General features: G+C 42.1%; 1 protein-coding gene and 3 pseudogenes across 1 annotated transcript; 1 reads left to right on the forward strand and 3 right to left on the reverse strand.

Annotated features, from left to right (window-relative positions):
- The first annotated feature begins 7,876 nt into the window (after positions 1 to 7,876).
- On the forward strand, positions 7,877 to 11,627 carry LOC129821490 (FAST kinase domain-containing protein 1, mitochondrial-like; annotated as a pseudogene).
- On the reverse strand, positions 11,628 to 14,697 carry LOC129821291 (kelch-like protein 41a). Its single transcript, XM_055878787.1, has 6 exons — positions 13,508 to 14,697; positions 13,185 to 13,342; positions 12,982 to 13,089; positions 12,642 to 12,827; positions 12,415 to 12,561; positions 11,628 to 12,242 (listed from the first exon to the last, which is right to left on the reverse strand). Exons 1-6 carry the CDS (start codon positions 14,606 to 14,608, stop codon positions 12,131 to 12,133), a joined length of 1,812 nt encoding a protein of 603 aa, XP_055734762.1. The 5' UTR covers positions 14,609 to 14,697; the 3' UTR covers positions 11,628 to 12,130.
- A 996-nt stretch (positions 14,698 to 15,693) lies between these two features.
- LOC129821491 (Bardet-Biedl syndrome 5 protein homolog) lies at positions 15,694 to 18,137 on the reverse strand (annotated as a pseudogene).
- A 6,754-nt stretch (positions 18,138 to 24,891) lies between these two features.
- The window catches only part of LOC129821292 (collagen alpha-1(XXVIII) chain-like), a 45,115-nt pseudogene continuing 43,015 nt past the window's right edge, over positions 24,892 to 26,991 (reverse strand).

Genomic DNA, 26,991 nt, shown 5'->3' on the forward strand with positions numbered 1-26,991 from the left:
GTCTTATATTTACCAAAGGCATCCATCCATGAGTCCCACATAGTAGTGTCCACTCCAGAATGCTGTTTCATCTTACCATTAAGGGTACGAAGTCCCTCCAATGCTACAGTCAGACTCCTATCCGTAGCTGTGTTATTGGGAATGAAGGTACAACACTGTGCACCAAACATTGCACAGACCCCCCCCCCCCGTTCAGCCAATATCATATCAACCGCGATTCTATTTTGAAATGCCATCAGGGACGTAGCTGCCAATTGTCCATGGACCGCCTCGAAGCCTTGTTGAGTCCAATTGCCCAGTTTCTGGACATTAAAATGAATGTAGTTAATTCTGTCCACATTTTTTATTAACTGTACACCACCAACCAAATGATGATTCAAACCCAGCTGTCACTTGGTCCGCCAGTTTATATTCATCTGGCACCCCCTAGGGACACCAATAGCATCAATGTAAGTTGAGTCGTAAATGAGCAAGGACCAAAAAGGAGACCACTCCAATAACTACCCCTGGAGTGGCCAACCACACATTAGTAAACCAAAAAACGAGAATATGTTAAACCCTCAGGTCCATCCCTCTATGCAACCTGTACCAGGTGGGCTCGTCGCCACCCGGGAACTTCAAACCTTCACAACAGGGAGGACAAACATCACTTTTTATTCATTCAACATCAACTACACCAAACCAAGGGTCCTCCTCTGTCAGCCCACTCTCCTGCGGAAGCTCGTTTTCGTATCAGCCTCTCCAACTGGAGCATCAAGCAACGGCATCATACTAGAGGCTCCTTACACATCTGTAACAAACTTCTTCAAACAAGGTATGATACAGGCAACACAGAAATGAAAAACCACAACTAGTGTCAGAAATCCAGTAATCATCATTGCAGTGTACTTACCAAAACAACCACCCAGCCAGGGGAACAGTCCACTCTCCTCCACACCTGCAAGACCCTTCATCTCCACTGATAACCTTGCCAACCCACTCAGAGCTTTTGAAATGCTCCCATCCGGACTAGTATTGTTAGGAACAAACGTGCAACACTGTTACACCTCCCTTGTTGGCCAGACTTATGTCCAGTGTTAGTCTATTGTGTCTACTGGTTTGTGAGGCAGCATCCAATTGTTCAGCCATCCCTGTAAGTCCTGTGTGGGTGTGTTTATAATTGATCCAGACCTTTTGTTTTAACATCAACAATAGCTGGGCCAATGATGGGCATCAGATGCCACAGGCCATCATTCCTGGTTAATGTCTGGAATTCGTGGGGGACCCCTATTGGGACCCCCAACAGGTTGGTGTGCATGTTATCTGTACCCTCGGACCAAGGAGCGTCACGTTTCTGCCGTCTCCTGGGTTGGTCCCAAGCCTCTGTGTCCTGTGTAGCTCCCAGAAGTTGATTAGCTATAATAATAGGCAACGGTGGTATCAGACTGGCCAAAACACATGAGCAACGACAATTTCCTTTCAAAAAATGGGGTCAACCGCCTGGCAGGTCCACACATCCACCATACATCAGCAACACCTCTAGTTCCTAGTGGTATTAGTGATGCAGGTAGTAGCAGGGAGCCTTCCATAGTCCATACCGCTACCTGTGCCAGGGATACAGCTGTTACATCCCCCATATGCCTTAACTCCCCACGGTACCTTCTGGGGAGGGACCACTGGGAACACAAGACTCAGAGTTTTACACAGGGTTGAATTTGGCTCGAACTTTTCCAATATGCACATCCAACCTTCCCCATTACTTAGGACAAATGGGTGAGCAGCCAGAATAGGTCTGGCATGTCCACATACGACACAGTCCTTTCTATTAAGTGTTTTGTAGGCCAAACACATATTCTCCCTTTCCTCAAACAGTTTCAGTCCCCAAATGTTCACTATCTGAGATGTCTTTTATATTTATTATCTGTACCAGATTGGAGAGCTTAGGTGATGGCGTGGGACTTGGTCTTGAAGTGGTGGAGGAGGCCGGCTGAACCCTGGTCCGTTGGAACTGGTGGTGGTTCCGGCAGCACTGCGATGGTAACCTCCCCATCATATCCTTATCAGACAGCTCAGGACTACAAGCAGTCCTGTAAAACCCCACCCTCTCTCAGAGAACACATCATCAGCCAGAGATCAAGCAACACTTTCACTTCTATGAACGTACACAGTGAGGAAAGGTCGGGGTCAGGGAATTCTTCATTAAGGAGTTGACCCCTGAGCTTTATTAGCAACAGTTCTTCTCCTTAACTCTGTGATCATTCGGCAGTGTCAGTGTGTCTCACCCTCCAAGTGCGATATGCCCCCAGGTCGAGTGATTCACCTTCTCCCTTAATTCACCTGCAATGTATAAACTCTTGGACATACAGGTTTGGTTAGCAAACAGTTCCTCATTTGTTCTTTCTGATTATATATTTAACTTCTATGCCTAATTATTTTTTTTTTTTTTTAGCTATAAATGTTTAATTTTAAATAAGTTTATTATCCAATAGGCCCCATCCTTTCCTAGTCCACAATGTACCCTCCTTCGTTTGATACCTGGCTCTGGCCAGGTATCAACCTTACCTACTCTAAATAATAACTTAGTACATCATATTCTAGGAACGTCCCTTTTATTCCCCGCATTTCCAATTCTCCCTTGGGCGTACATTCATATCTATTCTTTTCCAATTCTCTGTCAAGTGACTTATCTACTTTGAAATGTATCTGTGCTGCTTATATATGTTAACCCCTTTCTCTCCTATCTTATTTCACAGCCTACCTTGCTCATTTCCTGGTCCACCCTCCCCACTCTGCTCTCAAACCTTCAAGGTCTCAACAGTGCGGGGTAGACCCATCTGTCTGCCTTTTTCTATGTGTTCCTTTACAATATTAACTAAGTGTCTCACTGTTTTGACTTTATCTGCATGGATTTAAAAATAACAACAGGTCTTATAGTGTCAATCTTTAAAGTCCTAACATAACCTTAATTAACCTATCTCTATCTTCTAATGGCCAAAACAAATGCTTACCTTATGGTCAAGAGTTATAAACTCTATTATAATCAATTTACCTCAAAACTAGTATCCCAAATGACACAATCTCATTATTCTCACTACATTTCCCCGCGAGTGATCAAGTCGCCGGAAAATGCAATGGAAACAGAAAACAGGTCAAAATGTTACACCTACATTCGTGTTCCATATCTAGACATACCAAAAGAACCCTTTATCTTCTCAAAGTCCCTTGCCTAAATAAAACTCAGAAAGTAAAACTCCTATTCCCATATGATTGTATTCTTTTAAGATATCTTATCTCTGGGTACACGGAAACCCTTAACCTTAATGTTTACTCCAAAAAACAAAATTATGTCACCAGCATTCAACCAGTCGGCTGGGAGACCATTGGGTGCTGCAATACTGCCATCTTCTGTCCATTCTCTGCATAGCTCTCCACCCACTCTTATTCAACCTTCTCAATTTGAGCCATATTAGTTTCTTATTTTAACTATTGTTTTCTAAATTTTTAATTTTTTTTAATTTTTTAATCTATTATTACCTAGTTAGACTAGAGTCTCCGTGACATACATCCATGGGGATCCGGTTATAGTTATTCTATTAACCCTGTGAAAGTGCCCAGGGACACCCCAAATGTCAGTAGGAATATCACAAATAAGGGGCCAGATATCCCTAGCCTTGCCCAGGGAGGGAGAAATATCCCTCTAACTGGGCGAGGTTCCTTTATCAGGGGAGGCGGAGTTTGATTCCGCATCACCCGAGTCAGAAATGTCTTCATTTGGAATCGAATTTAAGCTGTTTAAGTCAGCTCTGACTTCTGTCAGTGTTCTAGAAGGGATTGGGGCTGGAGTGCAATGTGTGAGGTGGTGCCAAGGTGCGCCTGATTTACCTTTGACCTGGACTGAGTGTGAAGTAACCTCCCTCACTTCGTACTGTCCAGTCCACCTGGGTTCTAGCCACTTTCTCTTGTGGACATTAACCCCACCCAGTCACCAATTTTTACCTTCCGTGTGCCAGATCTCCCTTCTGCTTCCCCGTTGGACCTTGTGAATCTGTGTGGAGAGAGCTGCAGAAAGTTCCGTCAATTATCAAACATTACAATTTGTTGTACATCAAGGGCGGGCATATGACCTCCCTTCCTTGGTGAACCCAGCATGACTCCTCCAGCCATTGTCTCATGAGGAGAGAGATGGGTGCCTGCACCTGGAGAGGCTATCATGGCCAGCAACGCCAGGGGCAGGACTTCAACCCAAATCAACTTCAAACCTGCACATACATTTGATTGGCGCGTTCCACGAGACTTATGAGATTGTGGCCTGTACACTAACCCCATCATTAAACAACATCCATTAATCAGTTGACATTTACACATCCGACCCTATTGGTACATGGAGCGTTTGTCATTACACAATACACATTAATCAGTTGACATTTACACATCCGACCCTATTGGTACATGGAGCGTTTGTCATTAAACAACACACATGAGTTCGGTTTGCAGCCACTTAATGACCTATTTTGCATCCTCCCCTGCTGTTGGTATTGCCTCAACCCATTTAGAGAACCTGTCTACCATAACTAACAGGTACCTTTTTCCATTAGTCACATTGTCTTTCCCCATATCTGTGTGTGTTGGTGAGTGGTTCATTCCCCAGGTCAGGTCTCCGTTTCAGTTCCTGTGCAGCTCTTTCTGCACAGGAGTGGGGTAGACCTTCAGCATTGAGTGCGTCTGCCATGTTTTTGTCAGTGTTGACAAATGTGATGTGTGATTGTGTGCATTTATTCTGGATTTTCGTTTTCCTTTCAGCGCTGAACGTGAATTCTTTGCTCATCAGATATTCTGCAACCCCATGGTGGGTGTGGATTTCCAATGGATGGCACATTATCATGTGGGCTGTTTTTCCAATAGCTTTTGCCACTGCAGCCACATACCTGGAGCATGTGGTTTGTCCTTCTTCAATGTAGTCCAGTTTGGAGGAGTGATACCTCAACACTCTTCTCTCCCCCTCTAGGTTCTGGAAAAGGATGGATGATGTAAATCCTTCCTTTTCAGAAACATCCAGATGGAACTTGTTTTTTTTTTAGTCAGGTGCTGTTAAGGCTACTGCCACTTAGAGATCTGTTTTCAAGAGTGCAAAAGCCTTTGATGCTTCAGTAGTCCAGGTGAATGATGAGTGTAGGTTAGTGGTGAGCAGCTTCAGGGCCATGGAGCATATTCGTCAGACATGCCCTGGAAGGGGGGAGGTGATTGCTGAGTGAATGGATTTTGAAAATAGGGAGGTGGTGCTTTTTTCTCTCCCTGTGGCAGTTCTGGGTATAGATGGGTGGGGGCCGATGGGGTTGCTGTGGTGGTAGGTGGGCCATCATTATTATTGGGCCTGCCCTCTTTGGTGTCAGTTGGTGCTCCAGTGACCACTCCCATCGTATCAGGTTTCCGGTAAGGGAGAGCTTTCCTAATTTCCTCAATTGCCCATAAACCTATTCTCATCTCATCCTGTGCCTTTTCCCTTTGCTTTGTCCCTTCTTTTTTAAATAAGTGACTCTTATTCTTCTCAACTTCACATTCTATCCCTTGCTTCACTGCTTCCTCCAATTCTTTCTCCATAATGAGGAGTTGCCCTTTTGATGGGGCGACTCCACTAAGGAAACCTGTTTGAGTCCATCTTAGCCTGACTTCCTCCCAAATTCTTTTAACGGGTTTGTAGTGTAATTTCCCGCCTGCTCTGTCTTTCATTCTCTGATCTAAATATTCGTTGAATTTGTGTTTGGGGACGATAGTCGTGGTCATTTTGTCGTTAAGCTATGTCTGGGTCTATTATTATCTTTGTATACTTTAGCCCGTCACTGATCGAAACCAGCGATGTATTTTTCTTCCCCTAGCTCCCCCAGTCTCGTGTCCGACTCGCGTGGACAAAGGATTTTATTGCCGTGTATTCGATGAATTATTTTCGTTTTCCAACAATATTTCAGCTATATCTCTTTGAAACAATATACGAATATATTCACGCGCTCCTGTTATAATTGGAATGACAGTTTTTTAGGTACTTATAATAAAAAATATTATTGCTTTTCGCTAATTTAATTAATTAAATACTTTGGCAAAATATTTCAGAAGTTTCCTTTGGGGACAATATACTAACGAATTCAGGCGCTCCTGATATAATTGGAATGGCAACTATAAGGTCTTTAATTCGAAAGATATTATTTCTTTTAACTTTTCTGATTAATTTGAACTTTTTCGATTAATTAAATACTTTGCCAAAACATTTCGGAAATTTCCTTTTGGGACAATATACTAGTAATTCACGCGCTTCTATAATAATTTTCAAATGAATTCTAACCCTTAAGGATTTGCCAACAGCACAAGAGGGGAAAAGCAGGTCAACTCATCAGCCGCAAATGGCTGCTTCAACGCGGCCCACAGATTCTGACTCGGCGGTCACTATGAACTGCAGCCTGAACTTAGCATATAGCTAATTAGTAGCATTCAGTCTCGTGGAACGTTCAATCACCCAGATTGATTTGGCGTTATCGACTAGTCTCGGTTCTGCTCATGCAACTTATTTCATATTTCATCATTTAATTTCATCAATTCCTCACTGGTATATCAGACTACTTGGAATACATTTTAGACAAAATTCATTTAATTCCTCACTGTTATCAGACTACTTGGAATACATTCAGAATAACACGCATAGCCTTCTGTCTACTGGAATGCCAACTCCAGTAGACTCAGGTTCGCTATTCAATTCCTCACTGGTATATCAGACTACTTGGAATACATTTCAGACAAAATTCATTTAATTCCTCACTGTTATCAGACTACTTGGAATACATACAGCATAGCCTTCTGTCTACTGGAATGCCAACTCCAGTAGACTCAGGTTCGCTATTCAATTCCTCACTGGTATATCAGACTACTTGGAATACATTTCAGACAAAATTCATTTAATTCCTCACTGTTATCAGACTACTTGGAATACATTTTTAACGCAGATATCCTTACACTATGCCTTAGATTCTAAACAATTCCACATAAATTTAGCAACAATTCACACTCACCACAGTACTCCTGATCATTAAATTTAGATATTGGCTATAATACAATATACAGATTTCGGTTAAACGGGTCTCTGCTCACCTCTTTAGTTTCGAGCTCTCTGATCAGTTTCCTGTGTGGGTTGAATCGCGATTCTCCCTCAAAGGTCACCTCTCCTCTGGAATCTTTCTCCCTCTCGTCTCCTGTCCTATGAATTTTCTATTGGGCCGAATTAAAATATGTTTTAACCATCCTCTGCTACCAAGTCTGTTAATAAAACGTTTACTGTTGACAGGAGAACAAGAGGAGACAATAGGACGAGGTGGATAATTTTATAATAAGGCCGTTTAATTACATGTAAAGATATCTTAGTAAAATCTTGCAGCAAGGCTCTTCCAGTCTGACTCCTAGTGAATCGTCCGGGAAAGAGGCAGTTTCCAGAAATGTTCAGTACTATATAGACAACAAGCAAAGTAGGTAGATCTGCGAGTCCGGCCTTCCGGTTGGTCGATCTGGGTCTTGGGTAGTCCTGATCAGGCCTGGTGTCCACGTTCCATTGGTTCCTGAGAGTTCTTTGTCCTGAGGTCCAACCATGGGTTGGGTGTGTCTGTGGTTATTATGGGGGAGGGGAATTATGTGTGTCTATAGTTGGTGTCTTAAGTCCAGCATATATCCAAGAGAAATGAGGAGTATGTGTGTTTTTGTATAATATATGGCTTATGTTGAAGTGTAGTTATTGCTAGTTTCCAGTCTCTATTTCAATTTCTTACAAGCTCCAAAGTCATATTAAATTACGTGTTTATATAAAAATTAAAAAAACGGATGTTTTCAGCAGCGAAAGAATAGCCCGCAAGTAGATAGAACAATGTCGTGTGTAATTTCGGGCTATTCTTTGGGTGCTGAAATCAGTACGTTTTGATAACGTAATTTGAGGTGACGTCGGAGCTCTAGTTCGCCCACACGAATGGCTTCTCAACTCTCGCAAATCGTGTCGTTGCGTTTAATCGGCTATAAATCAAAACCATGATTTTCCAATGATGAGGGATAAGAATTTGCCAAGAATATTATTTTGTAATATTATAATTATACTGTATAGGCATGCTGGTTAGATATAAATAAGGACACCATCACTGTCAGTCAGCTGTGTTTGTGACATTGTTGCTGGATGCATGAATGAATGGTTTAGGCATGTACTTCATTTCACATGATTTGTTTTTTATGGAGATATGTATTTATCTTTGCTATATTTTGCATGATGCTCTCATTCTACAGATGTTTCACCAAAGGAACATAAGGAATATGCAGGCATCTCTCCTTCCCTGTGGATTCTAAGTTATGTGGGCATGATCTTGACAGGAGTTACTTTCTGAAGATGTGGCATTCCATTCCATTCTCACTTGAACTAGGCTTCCATGGCCTTGTTTCGGCTCCAAGCTGTGACTGGGAGCTTCTACTTTTCAGGTTTCTGCATGGGGGGTGCAGTGAACCGGGACCAGGTTGTAGAGCAGCTTTGCATCTGCTAAGGTGAAGACCAAGAGGTGGTGGGCAAGAACAAGGCCAAGCTGACTGTGAACCATGTTGGCTGTGCTATGGGCATGCTCTGGCAGTTCCAGAGAGAGAAGCCACAGATGCTGAGAACGGGTGAGTTCTTTAAAAGCCACCCTGAGTTCATGACTCTCCGGTTGCTGGCTGAGAACAAAATTGAGCTCATGGATGATTTCACGTTGGTGGACATGCTCTACAATGTTCTCAGGTACAGATGTTGGCTAGGTGGGTAAGTTTATATCTCAGTCCTGAAATGTTTTTAAAAAACGTTTTCACATCAACCTTGTACCTTTTGAAGGCTCAATGTGGAACCATATGATTGTCTTGTTCATCATTTGGTCTCAGAGGCTTGGCTTAGATTATACAGGTAAATCATTAAAAAAATATATTTTTCCATTAAATACAGCAGAAGCATTATCTGTTAACATGGGGGTGTGAGCTGGTGTACAGATGTAAATGCACTGTTTTGCAGATTTTTGATGCCATCACTGTCCAAGTTTGCTGTCTGCCTAAGTGCTCAACATCTGCAGAACAGTCCTCTGATGGGTCAGCTCACTGACATTTTGAATCAAAAACTCTCCACAATTGATGATGCGAGGTACACAAAAAAAATCACTTTCAGTAATCTATAAGTCCTTGATATTCCATAAAAATAATTCTGGACATGTCTCTGCAGGATCCTCTACCAGTCAATCCATTTCAATAACTGTGACTTAGCCTGGCTGCAAAACAGAGGCTAATGGAACTAGTGAACTCAAGCGCAGACCCTTTCTCCTTCACCAAGCTGTTTGTTTCTCTTGGCCCTATGGCAGGGCAGAACACTAACTCATTGATAAGTACTTCTCTTTCAGGCTGGAGAGTACAACACTGCTTTAGGCAGAGGAGTTTAATGCCAGCAGGCCCTGGCTGTGGCAGAGACACTGGGGGAGATTCAGTGTAGAAACCTGCATCTTCTCCAAAGTAAGTTAATTCTCTGTTACAGCCTTGTCTGAAAGTTGTATTTAGACAATACAACTAAAGCAAGTAATCATTCTCCAGGATTGAAGTGACCATGCTACCTTCACCTGAACTCGACGAAGGCGTAATTTCATGGGTGGAGGCAGTGCTGCTCCAGTGTAATCTGAATGAACCTTTGCAATGGCCGTCGCTAAGTGGGTGCGCAATGACCCGTCCTACCAACACAACACGCCCAGCAAGTATGTGTGTCTGCTGCAGACACTGAACCGCTGCGTGAATGAGCGCCTGGACCTGGTGTTGGAAGAGCTCAAGTACATGTCAGGGGAATGGTTTGAGGAGATTCTGCTGGAGGAGACCATGGTTACGCTCCGGAGGCTGGAGAACCAGATATCTGGGCCAATGTGCCCGAGATGGCCCTTTTTCTGACCATGACTAGTCACCTCTGTATGCCATTAATGGGCCGCATAGCTAGCGTGACCATGGAGCACATCAACAAGGTACTTTGAGACATTACATTTTATTTCACATCAGGGAATACTGTTCTTTTGCCTGTATGTATGTAGAGACGGATAGAATGTGAGTCCATACCAGAACAATTTTTTTCTATTCACTACTCAGCAACTTTATGCCACCTTGCTGCACTTTGCTGTACTGAATTATGATCCAGCAAGGGTGGATGAGCTGTTTGACATCTGCATTCAGCACTTCATACCTCATCAGTAAGTGATTGTGGTTTATGTTAAATTTTTGTATTTGGAACTCATCAAAAGGACCAGACAAATTAATTGATCTTCTTCCTCCAGGTCTCTTTGACCCCAATCTGCTGGTACTTGAGCCCATCTGCTGCCTGTGGGTGATTTCTTCCCGGAGGACCTGATTCGAGAAATCGTCAACGTGGATTTCCTTGCCAAGCTGGATTTCCAGTTAGAAAGTTTGTTATATAATTATATTATAAATATCCAAATGAAGACAAAGCAAGCATCCTGTATCCCCTACTATCTGAAAACGGCACTTTCAGATAAAGCTAATGGGATAAGAGAACCTCTCTGTTAGGTGGTAGCCCTGCCTGACGCCCAAAACATGCGGATCCGCCTTCACGGAGCTGGATCGGGCTGTGTGGCTGGTGTCCAGAGCGGATTGGTGTTAAACTCAAAAGGTAATCAAATGTGTCACCTGTTCTAGTTGTGAGCTGTATTTCTTGTGATCTCCCTAGACTTTGAATGTGTTCTGGACAGACACCACCAGGCAGTGACCTACAGTGAGCAAAGCCAGCTGCAGATATCTGACAATGTGAAGGTCCGCTGGGGTTCTGACTCTGTAGGGAAGGAGAGTAGTGAGGTCCCTCCAGGGGCACAACAGTAGGAAACTTGATTGGTTGATTTCAGAACTTTTGGTTGAAAAAGTGTTGCTGATGTATGTTATCATGGGTAAACACATTGAACGGGATTTCATAGGTGCTGAACAAGGACTTTTTTCCTTTTTCACTTACTCAGTGTTGCTGTGGACTTCTTGGATTCCAAATCATTCTACAAACCGTCTCGCCACATGAAAGGGGAAACCATGATGAAAAAGACATCTGGAGATTCTGGGATACCAAGTTGTCCAGGTATGTGTGTGAAATGTCTGTCCTCAAAAGTGGAATTAATGTATATAATATTCTACATCACTGATTAATGGTAATGTCATTTTAACAGATCCCTCATTTTGAATGGAACTCTATGGAGCGCTCCACACAGGATGCATGGAAGGAATACCTTAGGAAGAAGATAGTTACTGAGCTTTCCTGAAGCACCTAGATATTGAATCAATGACACGTGTTATATTGCTTTTGCTACTGATGTGAGAGACAAAGTCTGCCTTTGGAAATGTTTATTTGCAGGCAGATCATTGACAATTGATGTTAAGCATCAGATGTTTATCAAGTGCTCCTTATTGCCTACTCCGAATCCTAGAGTGGACACGCAGTTATCTCACCTCCTGCCAAGAGATTGTATCATATGAAGTGTAGCGTTTGTCAAACAATAGTGAATGTTTGTAATAAGAAATAGCGTTGTTTTTGGGGTTTTGATACATCCAAATAATCTGTCCCACATAAATAAAATACAAAAAATCTGTAGGGTGCAAACGGTTTCTTTACAAAGACAGGCAGGTTTAAAAGATTTCACTGAGTTAGTTCATATAAATTCATTAGGCCCTTATCTATGGTTTTCACATGACTTGGAATACACAAAACTGCACATTATATTGTGGCCTTTTATTGTCCCCAGCACAAAGTGCACCTGTGTAATGATCATGCTGTTTAATCAGCTTTTTATGCCACACCTGTCAGGTGGATGGATTATATTTGCAAAGGAGAAATGGTCACTAATAGGGATGTAAACAAATTTGGCAACAACATTTGAGAAATCAGCTTTTTGTGCGTATGGAACATTTCTGGGATCTTTTATTTCAGCTCATGAAACATGGGACCAAAACTTTACATGTTGTGTTTTATATTTTTGTTCAGTATATTATGGTGCGTTCAAATCATGAAGGATCCGGATGAAAGTCAATCTAAATACATTGTTTTTGCAGTCCTCCATGTTACATTTAGATGGTACAGTACTTGTGTTCTTGTTCACAATTTGGGCATTTTGGCTGCATTGAGACGCATAGACACACAGGAGGCCCCTGCGGCATAACGCATCGCTTTGAGCATCCCGGTCCACTCTTTCTTATCCTCTTCATACCTGCCACAGGAGAAAAAATAAGTTTGACGTTATACCTTTGGCACAGAACAATAGTGGCAATGGCACCATTTCACCGTTAGACATTATCAAGGAGCTTTTAATATAGACCAATCTCTAAAGACGGCAGCAGTGTACATGGGATCGGATTCAATTTGGGTACTAGTTTACTTACTGCCAGATGTCAATGATTTCCGTTGGGGCAACTTTGTCGTCCTCCGTCGCCACAATGGTAAAGCCTCCAACTGCATACAGCAATCCTCCACTACTGACTAGGTTTACTGAGCTCCTCTCCTGGGGGAAATCTGTGAATGGCGCCCACCTGGAATGGGGATCATTGTTAATTGAATGGCTTTGTTACATTGTTGCTAATCATACAGACTTCAACGTCAAGGCACATACTTGTTGGTTCCAAAGTCATATGCTTCAGATGCAGAAGTGAGACCTTCTTCATTGACCCCTCCAGTCACCACAATCTTCCCATTGTGAACGACTGCCCCAAACATGGATCTTGCCATTTTCATTGCAGCCACCTCCTTCCACTCTGATTTCTTGTGGTTGTACGCAAACATCTTATTGATGGCTTTGCTTTGATAAAAACAAGGGTGGAACATCACAATGAGGATTATAAAATGACACAAATTTATTTTACATCATGCATCTACTATTGCATGCCTTTTACTGTATAGGTATCAAACAATTAGACATGACAAGGTGTGTTTTGTATAAAGAGCAGGCTTACTTGTCATCCGTCTTCCCTCCGATACAGTACACCAATCCATTCTGGGAAACAACACTATGACCATGGATTTTCAGAGGTAGCTTTTTGGTCTCAGCCCATTTCAGCTTCCTAGGGAACAGATAGAAAGGATCAAATGTGTTTCAGGCTCCTTAGTCATGTAGTGACAGGAAATAAGCATAGGAATATGAACCCATCCTACTTACTCAACATCATAGCACATTACAGAGTCAAGAGATTCGTTGGACTGTAGATCTTTACCAGCTACAGCAAAGATGAGATTGTCAAATTCTCCCATACTGAACAGACATCTGGGAGAGGGCATAGGGGGCAGAGCTATCCAATCAGCAGCAAGGATGTCCAGCTGAAAAAAATCCCCAGATATTAGAAGGTTACATTAATCAAGCTATTTCCGATGACAGAAAAGTTTGGTGGTGAAAGATCATCCCCTTGCTAAGTCATGGTGTTACAAATAGTGTTGATTTAAAGTTCGATCAGTTGTGGCGAATGAAAACGCAAAGCGTATTACCTGATAGAAGTAGCATTGTAATGGAGCGTCTTTATCCTCTTCATCGACAAACAAGCCTCCCAGGATGAAGAGATCGTTTTTCTTTGATGTCAGGCTGACATGGTTGCGTGGAATCTGCTCAGTCATTGCAGCAAGGAAGCATTCATTCTCAACGCCATCATAGGCCACTGCAGCAGTGTCGTTGATCATCAACACGAGATCTTTGGCATACATACCAATTCTCTTGATATCATTCAGGTAACCAGGCAACCTGTTATCCTCTCCTTCTTTACTATTGACTGCATCCTTCCCTGACTCTCCTGTCTTATTCTCAGGGAGTTTCCCAGCAAAGGCATCTTTGATCACTTTGGTTTTTTTGAGGAGCTCAGGGTCAGCCATGACAATGTCATCCTTTTCCACTTTCTCATTGAAGTACTTCTCTGGGAGTAAACGGAAACGGATGCAGTCAAAGGCCTCTTCTAGAGTCTTGACACGGTTCTCCTTGTCTTTTCGAATCCATTTCATCAGGGATTCAAACACCACCTCCTCTTTTTCTACATTGAGAGAGTCCGCTCCTATGATGGCAAAAACCTCATGAGAGGCAAGCTCTAAGAAGTCTTCCTCCTTGGCCAGGGTTTCAAAACGATCTGCAATGTAGTCTCGACTTGCCAATGCCAGTCTGGGGCAGTTGAGCACCAGTGCCATTCTGAAAATGGCCATACAGTTACCCGGGGACAGCTTCTTCTGTAGGAAATTCGCACACACTGTGAACACTGAGGGGATCTGGAAACGGTTTGCCACAGCAAAGATATCCTGCACATTGTCATCTGTGATGTCAATCTCTGCTGAATACATGTAATTCACAATCATCTCCATGATTGTGGGGTCCAAATTCTCCAGAACGACCTCCTTATCCATTTCTTTAGCATCGCCTGAGAAGTAAAGCTCTCGGAAATAAGGACTACAGGCTGCCAAAATAAGTCTATGGCAGGGCAAGCTTCTGTCTCCCACTTTTAGAATGCAGTCAATAAACTTGTTCTCGTTCAGTAGCTCTTTCAGGCCATCCTGGAGCAGGGTGCTCTGAAACAGGCGCAAATCTTCCCTTACAGCTTTCGGATCCATGCTGAAAGAAACGTGACTTGACAAAGAACGTGGAGGATGCAGCTCTCGGCACACTGTCCCGACTGGACTGAGCAGTATAGAGCCCCAGGTCTGACCCTTCAATATAACTACGGCCCTCTAAATATAGCCACTCACTCCATTGAGGAAGAATTCAGGTTGGCCGCATCACACAGCTGTCACAGAGTGAAAGAAACAACTGTGGACCCTTGTCAGTGGTAGTTGGCAAACAGTTATTGTTATATGACTACTTCACACACACTGCATTTGTAAGTGACTGGTGCAGTTCTGTGTAGTGAGGAGCATACATCCCCAAACTCAATTACAAGTGCAACATCCTGTATGAATCATTAGGATTTTCCCCTTTATCACTTACAAAATGAATTATGTTTTACCAGTGATTGTCATGATTGGAGTAAAATAGTATATAAGACTTCAAATAAAGATGGTGAACTTCAGAGTACCCTGAAGCTGTTATTATACCTTCATTTATATCAATTACTATGATCCTTTTTAGTCCTGAAAATCTTTGGGGATTTATTTGTGTGCGACTCATTGAGCGTGTTTTATTATTAAATGTGAGTATATTTCCAAAGGACTGACCTTCCTCATAGGCAGGGTCAATGAGCAGCTGCAGATACAACAGTCTGTCCTCATGAACCATTTGTAAAATACATGATCTCCTCTGGCACGTTTGTAAATAGCCTTTAGATCATTGTCCAAAGAACAAATGACTCAGTTTTCCCCACATGCCACTGGATTATGTCTTCAACTCATTTCAAAAACCCAGTTAAGACATTCTCAAAACTAAGAAAGGTCAGACAATTGCCTACTTTACTTAAATAGTTTAATTATTACATCTAAACAACAACACAATTCAACTATTTTCTTTCACAATTTCTATTTAATTGAACAAATAAACATTTACACAAACACTTAACTTATGTAGATTTTTATTTATTTATGGCACACTATTTTTCTTACATGTTGCCCATACATGCATCAGGTCTACGTCTTTATTATATACATCAGACCTATGAGTAAATATACAAATATTTTGTACTTTTACAAATGCTTATAAACAACCGTCTGGCTAAAACCAACACTTTTACTGAAACGATTCATGTGCACTGTCCCTGTAAAAAATACCACTCTAACTTAAACTTAAACTGTAGTGTGTCATGTAAAAGAAAGGATGGATTTGAGGAACTATGTTCACCTAACTCGCCTATCAATGTTCATGCTTTAGCCCATAACTTCCCACAGTCCTCGAAGTGTGAACCCCTCCTTCAACTTCTCAACTGCAATTCCCAGCTCCTCGGAAAACATAGGTTCCCGGTCTTGTTGCTTATTACCATCAGAAAAGTAAGCCTTAGAAGCAAACAATAGAAATCAGTTATGACAATGGCATTAATAGGAGGTTATGTGTTCAAACTGTTTGACAAAGTACACCTCAGTCTGTATAAACACGATAGGCACTAGGCAACATAAAGCCATGTTTGCGGTATGTTGTGTAACATGACTTAGCAACCTGCTATTTTCAGAGTGTGAAAACAAATAACGGATTCCCAGAGGAGGGATGACAGTCTAAGCACACACAGTGAAAGCATCAGTCTGCTCATCGGGCTCAATTTCCACATCATCAGGGGGCTGGTCCACCGTCATCTCCTCCAGTGGCTGAGGCTGGAATTGTTGTTGGGAGAGAGAAAAAAAGTTGAAGGAGAATCACGCCACACAAATTGATAATTCAATGTCTTGTTAAAACATGGCAAAGTCATAACGCATTGAACTGTGTTTGTGATAAGAAAAAGTGTGGTACAGTATAATATAGAATGACCTTTTTCTCCATCTCATAGTCCACTCCAAAGATGGAGTGAGTTGATCTCTTTAACTGCATCTTGAAGCTTTTACCATCGGGTCGATCTTAAATCAAAGCCCATATCCTCCAGTCTCCAAACAAAGAAAAAAATATGTATTCAGGAGTATGCCACAACAGTAAATGGCATGCAAAAGCCAAGTTACTTTCTCTGTATTTTCTGTCATCTTTTAAAGCTGATACTACATAAATATACCATATATGCTTTTAAACTACTAGTTCTATATGTAATTCTATGGTACACAGTAAGTAAAATGCTACCGGTTACATTTGAAATGATCCCAATTACCTGCTGAGAGCTTTGTATCACTAAAGCTAGGCCAAACTTTGAGTTTTTTATTCTGATGGAAAGCTACAGGGAAGAGAGGTGACAATAAGGAAAATAGTTGATCACTTTCAATACCTCAAAATGTAATTTGTTAGGCCGGACATGCCAGCTGGTTTTTCGATTACTTCATTTGTTTACGACACTTACAATTTGAAGGTAGGGAATGCTGACGTTGAAGCTCTCGTTCATATTGGCATGCCAAACAATCTGAACATTAGTGATGAAAAAGGTCCCCAGATTACCCTACAAGATACAATTCAGGACAGTTAGTTTCCTTGTAAAGGCATCAAACACTTTTTTACTTCAAATACTTCCTGAAGGATTAACTAGCTAGAGTAATTGATTTGTACCTGGTCACTGGATAAATTCCCTACCCCGTTGATTTTGTCATACACTTCCTCTCGAGGCAAAAGCCTCAGTTGTTTATTTTGAATGAGAGCTCCTCCCAGCTTCAGGTCACGGTACATTTTAGAGGTCTCATAAGCCCTGGAGCAGAGGGATATGGACAATTAGTTGACGAGACATTCAATTAAACTCAGCAGTAACTTGACTGAATCATATATCGTGACATAATCTGGAAAAGTGTCACAACTTTCACAAGTGTAATTTCTCGTTTTCTAGGTATAAATATCTGTGAACAGCAATGACCGATGTAAATAGTCTTAGACTCCCTGGATCCACATTGGTGAAAATGGACTCAAATCTTGTATTGTTAGACTTTGTCAAGATATACAGTGCTTCAGTCTGGCCTCTCAATTTCTGAAAAATACAATTCTTCATAATGGTGGTGACATCTGTTTACCTATATAGTAAATTGATAGACAGACCAATATACTTACAGAGTTAGCTGTCCTTGTTGTGATGTCAATGATGGAGTAGTATCCAGCTGCTATGAAACATAAAGAACATCAATGTCACTCCGTGTTGTTTGATTTTCTTTCAATTGGGGAAACAATACTTGCTATTACTAATGATTATCTTTGTGGTACACTGTGGTACCATAAAAATCCAAAAGAGGGCAGTATATTCATTGAGATGAGAATAATAAGGTTATCCTTTGCAGAGTGGATTCCTCTCTAGCCATGTCAAGGAAAGATAAATAGATGTATGTAGGTAGCTAGGTCTAGGTGTACACACACAAATTGACTCTTGGCAGAGCAAAAGAATGACAGATGATCCTCAGATTTGTTACCAGGAGCCTCCCTGCAGGTAAGGGATCCTGAGTGGTGCAGCGGTCTAAGGCACTGCATCACAGCGTTAGAGGTATCACTACAGATCCGGGTTCGATCCTGGGCTGTATCACAACCGGCCTTGATCAGGAGCCGCATAGGGCGGTGCACAATTGGCCCAGCATTGTCTGGGTTTGGCCGGAGTAGGCCATCATTGTAAATAAGAATTTGTTCTTAACTGACTTAAAAACACTAGTTTTTACTACAATATTCAATTAGCATATACCCTGCCCATTCCCCTCCCCCATATCCCAATTTGTGCCACCCATAAGTGAAAAACCTACATTACTGTTTCATTGAGACTCAATGGTGAAGGTACATAAAGATGTAGCAATTCAGATATAACGTCATTATTTTTAGCACTACCCACAATGTTCTTAAACTACGCCGTTTGGTGAGACGCAGACCTGGTGGCGAGCGGGAGGTAGGTAACAACACATCCGCCACGCTGAACCTCAACACAGGGGCCCCTTAGGGGTGCGTGCTCAGTCCTGTCCTGTACTCCCTGTTCACTCATGACTGCACGGCCAGGCACGACTCCAACACCATCATAAAGTTTGCCGATGACACAACAGTGGTAGGCCTGATCACCGGCAACGACGAGACAGCCTATAGGAAGGAGGTCAGAGACCTGGTCAAGTGCTGCCAGGACAACAACCTCCCCCTCAACGTGATCAAGACAAAGGAGATGATTGTGGATTACAGGAAAAGGAGGACCAAGCACGCCCCCATTCTCATCGAGGGGGCTGTAGTGGAGCAGGTTGAGCGATTCAAGTTCCTTGGGGTCCACATTACCAACAAAGTAACATGGTCCAAGCACACCAAGACAGTCGTGAAGAGGGAACGACAAAACCTATTCTCCCTCAGGAGACTGAAAAGATTTGGCATGGGTCCTCAGATCCTCAAAAGGTTCTACAGCTGCACCATTGAGAGCATCCTGACTGGTTGCATCACTGCCTGGTATGGCAACTGCTCGGCCTCCGACCTCAAGGCACTACAGAGGGTAGTGCGTACGGCCCAGTACATCACTGGGGCCAAGCTTCCTGCCATGCAGGACCTCTATACCAGGCGGTGTCAGAGGAAGGCCCTAAAAATTGTCAAAGACTCCAGCCACCCTAGTCATATACTGTTCTCTCTGCTACCGCACGGCAAGCGGTACCGGAGCGCCAAGTCTAGGTCCAAGAGGCTTCTTAACAGCTTCTACCCCCAAGCCATAAGACTCCTGAACGTCTAATCAAATGGCTACCCAGACTATTTGCATTGTCCATCCCCCCTTTAACACTGCTGCTGCTCCCTGTTATTATCTATGCATTGCTCCCTGTTATTATCTATGCATAGTCACTTTAATAACTCTACCTACATGTACATATTACCTCAATTAACTCTACCTACATGTACATATTACCTCAATTACCTCGACTTAACCGGTGCCCCCGCACATTGACTCTGTACCGGTACTGTCACGTCTGCCCCCCCCCCCCCCCCCCCCCCCATTAAGGCTGTGACAACGAAAAGGCAGAAGACAGACAGACCTGCACTAGAGTATGTTTTAGCAGGGAAGTTTGGTAGGGTGATGTGATTTGTGACTATGACAAATAATTTTGTCAAACAGATTGTGAATCCAAAAGTGTAATTTGATTCTAGAGGAGGGACAATAAATAGAAAATAATTTGGGTTGAGTGTAGGGGCAGATTTATGTCATGTAGTCTTCAGGAGATTTTATTAGCTATTTACTTTATTTAGTCTGATCAGTGGAACAATTCTCATTCTTTACAATGGGCTAAAATATATGGTAATTACTGTGCTTGTCAGCAAGAACAAAACTGTTATTCCCCACACTTATTATATTATTCTACTTTTTCCCAATTTGAAATCAGATATTGACCCTGCTGGTCATCTATGAACATTTGAACATCTTGGCCATGTTCTGTTATAATCTCCACCCGGCACAGAGAGAAGAGGACTGGCCACCCCTCATAGCCTGGTTCCTCTCTAGGTTTCTTCCTAGGTTCTGGCCTTTCTAGGGAGTTTTTCCTAACCACCGTGCTTCTACATCAGCATTGCTTGCTGTTTGGAGTTTTAGGCTGGGTTTCTGTACAGCACTTTGTGACATTAGCTGATGGAAGAAGGGATTTATAAATAAATATGATTGATAGGCTATGTATTTTTGCAGCCATTCACAGACAGTTTTGAATAAGTCATACAAATAAGCGTTGGATATTAAATGCTCCAGGAATCAGATATAATTGTTGACATTTTAGTATTTAGTAGAGGGACTCACAACTCATAAACACATCATATTTTGTCTGTGTAGAGTACGATGATGGCAAGCGTACTCAACTAGTAAACATAAGCCCCCTGAATATTGATATTCTTTAGATTTTTCTTGAAATGTGGGTGATTTTGAGAAATTAATTGTTATAACGAGAACATTTTCAAACACCCAGAACTTGGGAAACATAGATAAGGGTGGCCTACCCTCCTGGAGAACTAGCAGGATTTTCTTCCAGCTCTATTTTAAAAAGATAGTTCACCCAAATTACAAAATAGAAAATGTTTGTGTCCTTACCTTGAAAGCAATTTATGGACAAGCAGACTGCAATATATGATTTGGTTTCCGACTGCCATCAACCATTAATATTACAATTTGTTGTAGTGGTAACACTCCCTGGCACGTGTCGCCTACAACTTTCCACCTGAGAACAGAGATCAATCCCTGATTCCGACCTTCCCACTGTTTCTAGCATTTGCCTGTCTCCCTATCTCATTTCATTGCTGCCTGAATAAAATGTCATACTTCCTAAAAAATATTTTAAAAAGATGTTAGCATACTTTACATTTCATCCCCCCAAAATCTCAAAGTAATAAAGCTGTCGAATTTTGAGTGTTCATTTAATATTCAAAGCATCCTGAATGCACCTCCTTTTTTTACAGCCCAGCATGCCCCATTCAAGAAATTTAGAACCAGGAACAGATATAGCCCTTGGTTCTCTCCTGACCTGACTGCCCTTAACCAACAGAAAAACATCCTATGGCGTTCTGCATTAGCATCGAACAGCCCCCGTGATATGCAACTTTTCAGGGAAGCCAGAAACCAATATACACAGGCAGTTAGAACAGCCAAGGCTAGCTTTTTCAAGCAGAAATTTGCTTCCTGCAACACAAATTCAAAAAAGTTCTGGGACACCGTAAAGTCCATGGAGAATAAGAACACCTCCTCCCAGCTTCCAACCGCCCTGAAGATAGGAAACACTGTCACCACCGACAAATCCACTATAATTGAGAATTTCAATAAGCATTTTTCTACGGCTGGCCATGCTTTCCACCTGGCTACCCCTACCCGGGACAAGAGCACTGCCCTCCCCTCTGCTACTCGCCCAAGCCTTCCCCATTTCTCTTTCTCCCAAATACAGTCAGCTGATGTTCTTAATGAGCTGCAAAATCTGGACCCTTACAAATCAGCCGGGCTAGATAATCTGGACCCTTTCTTTCTAAAACTATCTGCTGAAATTGTTGCCACCCCTATTACTAGCCTCTTCAACCTCTCTTTCGTGTCGTCTGAGATCCCCAAAGATTGGAAAGCAGCTGCGGTTATCCCCCTCTTCAAAGGGGGGGACACCCTTGACCCTAACTGCTACAGACCTATATCTATCCTACCCTGCCTTTCTAAGGTCTTCGAAAGCCAAGTCAACAAACAGATTACCGACCATTTCGAATCACACCACACCTTCTCCGCTATGCAATCTGGTTTCAGAGCTGGTCATGGGTGCACCTCAGCCACGCTCAAGGTCATAAACGATATCGTAACCGCCATCGATAGGAAACAATACTGTGCAGCCGTATTCATTGACCTGGCCAAGGCTTTTGACTCTGTCAATCACCACATCCTCATTGGCAGACTCGACAGCCTTGGTTTCTCTAATGATTGCCTCGCCTGGTTCACCAACTACTTCTCTGATAGAGTTCAGTGTGTCAAATCGGAGGGTCTGTTGTCCGGGCCTCTGGCAGTCTCTATGGGGGTGCCACAGGGTTCAATTCTTGGACCGACTCTCTTCTCTGTTTACATCAATGATGTCGCTCTTGCTGCTGGTGATTCTCTGATCCACCTCTACGCAGACGACACTATTCTGTATACTTCTGGCCCTTCTTTTGACACTGTGTTAACAACCCTCCAGGCGAGCTTCAATGCCATACAACTCTCCTTCCGTGGCCTCCAACTGCTCTTAAATACAAGTAAAACCAAATGCATGCTCTTCAACCGATCGCTGCCTGCTCCGGCCCGCCTGTCCAACATCACTACTTTGGACGGCTCTGACTTAGAATATGTGGACAACTACAAATACCTAGGTGTCTGGTTAATCTGTAAACTCTCCTTCCAGACCCACATCAAACATCTCCAATCCAAAGTCAAATCTAGAATTGGCTTCCTATTCCGCAACAAAGCATCCTTTACTCATGCTGCCAAACATACCCTTGTAAAACTGACCATCCTACCAATCCTCGACTTCGGTGATGTCATTTACAAAATAGCCTCCAAAACCCTACTCAATAAATTGGATGCAGTCTATCACAGTGCCATCCGTTTTGTCACCAAAGCCCCATATACTACCCACCACTGCGACCTGTACACTCTCGTTGGCTGGCCCTCGCTTCATACTCGTCGCCAAACCCATTGGTTCCAGGTCATCTACAAGACCCTGCTAGGTAAAGTCCCCCCTTATCTCAGCTCGCTGGTCACCATAGCAGCACCTACCCGTAGCACGCGCTCCAGCAGGTATATCTCTCTAGTCACCCCCAAAACCAATTCTTCCTTTGGACGCCTCTCCTTCCAGTTCTCTGCTGCCAATGACTGGAACGAACTACAAAAATCTCTGAAACTGGAAACACCTATCTCCCTCACTAGCTTTAAGCACCAGCTGTCAGAGCAGCTCATAGATTACTGCACCTGTACATAACCCATCTACAATTTAGCCCAAACAACTACCTCTTTACCTACTGTATTTATTTATTAATTTATTTTGCTCCTTTGCACCCCATTATTTCTGTCTCTACTTTGCACTTTCTTCCAATGCAAACCAACCATTCCAGTGTTTTTTTTAGTTTTTATTTTACTTGCTGTGTTGTACTCACTTCGCCTCCATGGCCTTTTTATATTTTTATTTATTTATACATATATCTGTTTGCCTTCACCTCCCTTATCTCACCTCACTTGCTCACATTGTATATAGACTTATTTTTTTTATCTTTTTCACTGTATTATTGACTATATGTTTGTTTTTACTCCATGTGTAACTATGTGTTGTTGTATGTGTCGAACTGCTTTGCTTTATCTTGGCCAGGTCGCAATTGTAAATGAGAACGTGTTCTCAATTTGCCTACCTGGTTAAATAAAGGTTAAATAAATAAATAAAATAAAAAACACAGGTCATAGGCATAAGCCATGTTAAAATATGAAGAATTGCAGGAAATTAGCTTTAAAACAGTAAAATCTTCCTGGGGGTGGACCCCCAGTCTCCTGTCTAGGGTTTGTGCCAGGGGGCAATGAAATTCACATAGCAAATCTCACGCCAAACTTTTTTCAAAAGTTGTCAGCCCTGATGTGGAATGCACATTCCGAACTGAGAATGGCATCAACACGCAAAAAGCATAGACGGAAATTCACAGGAAGAATAGGCAATATTGCCAAGCAATTGCTGGCAAAGGAGTGGGGTGAGACACTAGAGCAATGAGCACATGGACATAAGATTTAGATTTCATATGCAGCATATATTAACTTAACTCAATTCACCCATTTATTTAGTCATCTCCTATAGCTTGTTGTTGCCTGTTGATTGCCACATCTGTACTGGAATATATTAGCTAACAAAGACAGTGAATGTTCCTGAGTGGCCGAAGTACAGTTGTCTTAATGATGCGCTATGCAGAAATCTCTCCGCCATTTCCTGGTTGTTAAAATTCGAATAGTTTGGCTAATTTCAGTGTGACGAAACAAGCAAGTACAGCCTTGACTCATTACACTACTCGTCATGTGTCAAGGCAGAGTGAATTTACGAACGCACCGAAGATGGAGCTGCCGATTAAGATTCCCCAGATAATAAAAATGTGCTCAATTTCAATGTAAAATGGTTGCAGCAACCATTGCTGACAACATTGCCTCTCAAAATGTCCAGTGTATCAAGGCCTTAACATTTGTTAAAGTATTGACTGCATAAGGTTAGCGACTCGGTGTCTGAAGTTCATTTAAAAAACTAGCTAGACTACTGTACTAAGTCTGCGCACAATTCCATGGATGAAATCATCATCGTGAAGTTGAGGTACTTGGCTACTACTGTATCCCCCTTGTATGAGTGTATTGTCTTGACACATGACGAGTAGTGTATAATGTGTCAAGGCAAGTGAATATAAGTTTAGGTAAGGAATTTTGTGGCAATCGTAAACTACATTAAAGTCGTTACTGTAGTATATGGAGCTATACACATTTATTCATAGTCCATAACTCCCTTGTGTTTAACAGCTAATCAGAATCACTCTAGGTTGAAGGTCAAGGGGATATGCAAATGAGCTGTTTTGCAGTTTGAAGTGTGCCTGCGTACAGAGTGTTAATCGTTACCATGCTTCTGATATAAAGCTGAAAGTAATAGTACAATATAGAAAAGGAAACTGGATAGCAAGCACGTGTTCCCCTTATAATGCTTTTCTAGGTCATCGTGTGGCATCAGCACTGCAAATACAGTATCATCAGGTGGATTTCATTGTAGGATGTTCATTTGGCAACTTCACCTGTTCATCTGACAGTGAAGTACTAAAGTAACACACACCACATTCAACGTTTTATTACAAAATCATCAATCATCAAACCAGTCAACAACAAAAAATGTGGTAATTTATTTCAAATGAGCTTTTTCATCAACAGTGATGTGCAATTTCCAATCATCACATTTTCCAACACGTTTTGGAAGAAAAATGCTTAGTAAATTGCATACTGTCACTTGTAGTCCTGCCACCTGGCCTATATCGCCAAAATGGAATAATTAATATCATTAAACAAACAATAAAAATAATGACCACACCTACTTAATTTAGTTAGCTTAATTCATTTTTAAAATTCAAAACACATACTACAAAAAATGATGCATTCTATAGTTCTCTATTCCGATATTATAAGACCATTTTCAGTGTGGAACAGCATAATGTGCTTGGCTCAGTGGTTTGAGAATTTACATTGTGTGATGTTTTCTCATGTAAACTTGAAATGACAAAAGCTGGGTTTGAACCTATCCTCTCTGTTCAGAACAGCCTAAGCCCTAAGGTAATGTTGAGTAACATTGAGGCATTGAATGGATTTGTTAATTCTGCAAAATAACGAGAGTAAGGTAGGACCACTTTTCTAATGTAGTTAAATACCATAGCACCCTTATATTTTCTTCAAATTCAGACTTCCTCAAATAAAGTCATCATAAAGACTTGTTCTTTAAGGAAGGTGTTGTTCAGATAGTAAAACATCTGAAAATGAAGGCAACTTCATGAAATCTTGAAGTGGTCTGTCCCTCATTCTTTGCACGAGAGAGAGAGAGAGCGAGAGAGAGATGCAAAGTGGAGTTTTTCCCCAATGATAAATGCCTGTTTTAAAATATATTTAGATATCAAACAGTAGTAGACTATTACATGTTAAATATAAAAATTGTCTTCTCCACTTTGGTTGGTTTCCATGGAATATTGTACAGATGAGTTGATTGATCATCTGCCTGTTTTAACCAGCTGTGGAAAATAGAGGGAAGAGCACGTCAAAAAGAATGCCAGAAAATACAGCACAGAGGCTTAAGATCACCACGAGCTGAGGGACATACCTGTCCTAGATAGAACACAGATCTTCTTGCATTCATCCTCGGTCTCAAAGCGGTTGGCATTTCCTTCACAGCCTCCATACCAGAACTGTGCACATGAATTGGCCTGTTTGTCATAATACCACCGGATTTTATACTCTCGACAGGTGCCTTGGTCCAAACTCAGCTTACAGCGGGAATCAAGCTGGACAGACTCTGACAGAACAACATAGAAGGAGAAGTATGACATTCAGTGCATTAGAAAAGTTAAGACATAATTGAATATCAGACAGAAATGACCCAGTTTCTTCATCTAATTCATACAGTATTTAGAGATGATGTGACTTTTGATCTAGTTGTGAACATGTCGCAGTGAGAGGTCCTAACCTTGGGGGAAAATAGTATTAGGAATTGATACCGGCCGAAATTGGCCTGAGCTGGTGGATAAAGCTGAACCCGATGTTCCGGAGGATGATGATGCTGATCCTGATGATGATGAAACAGTTGTGTTGGAGTGGGAGCTTTCCCTTGCAGGGAGGATGGATATTGTCTTGTTAACTACAGCCACAATTCCTCCTCGCACATGGGTCCTTATGTCTAAATCTTCACCCTCCTCATCCTCCTCCACCTGGATGAATGCACACACACACATAGATTAGTTAGACAATTACTCAATGCCTTTACTGCTAAAAGTGAATTAATTGACGAACAGAGCAAGGACTATGACTATTACAAAGCAATCATTCAATTGCTCCTCTATAAAAACCCAAGGAGAGTTACTTTTTATGATATAAATCTGTCCTGTAAAGGATTACATGGACCTGCAATGGGAGTGGTCCAGCGTTGAGGGGCAGAGCAAAGGTATCTCCACGGCCTCTGATGTAACTCTGGGAACTGGTACGTCTACTAGGATTTAGGATAGGATCCTCATGATAGGTGTTTCCATAGCTGCTGTCCACATAGCCGTTATTCCCATGGCCGTTATTCCCATAGGCTTCCGGTACATATCTGTGGTTCCCGTAGCCATTGTTCACATTGGTTCCAAAGCCATTAGCGATGCGATTCATCACAAGGGCTCCATTCTCATCCTCACAGAACTGGCTAACAAGTTTTGATTCCAGAGCTGAAAG

Source organism: Salvelinus fontinalis, chromosome 23, assembly GCF_029448725.1.
Source record: "Salvelinus fontinalis isolate EN_2023a chromosome 23, ASM2944872v1, whole genome shotgun sequence".
NCBI classification, from domain to species: Eukaryota; Metazoa; Chordata; class Actinopteri; order Salmoniformes; family Salmonidae; genus Salvelinus; species Salvelinus fontinalis.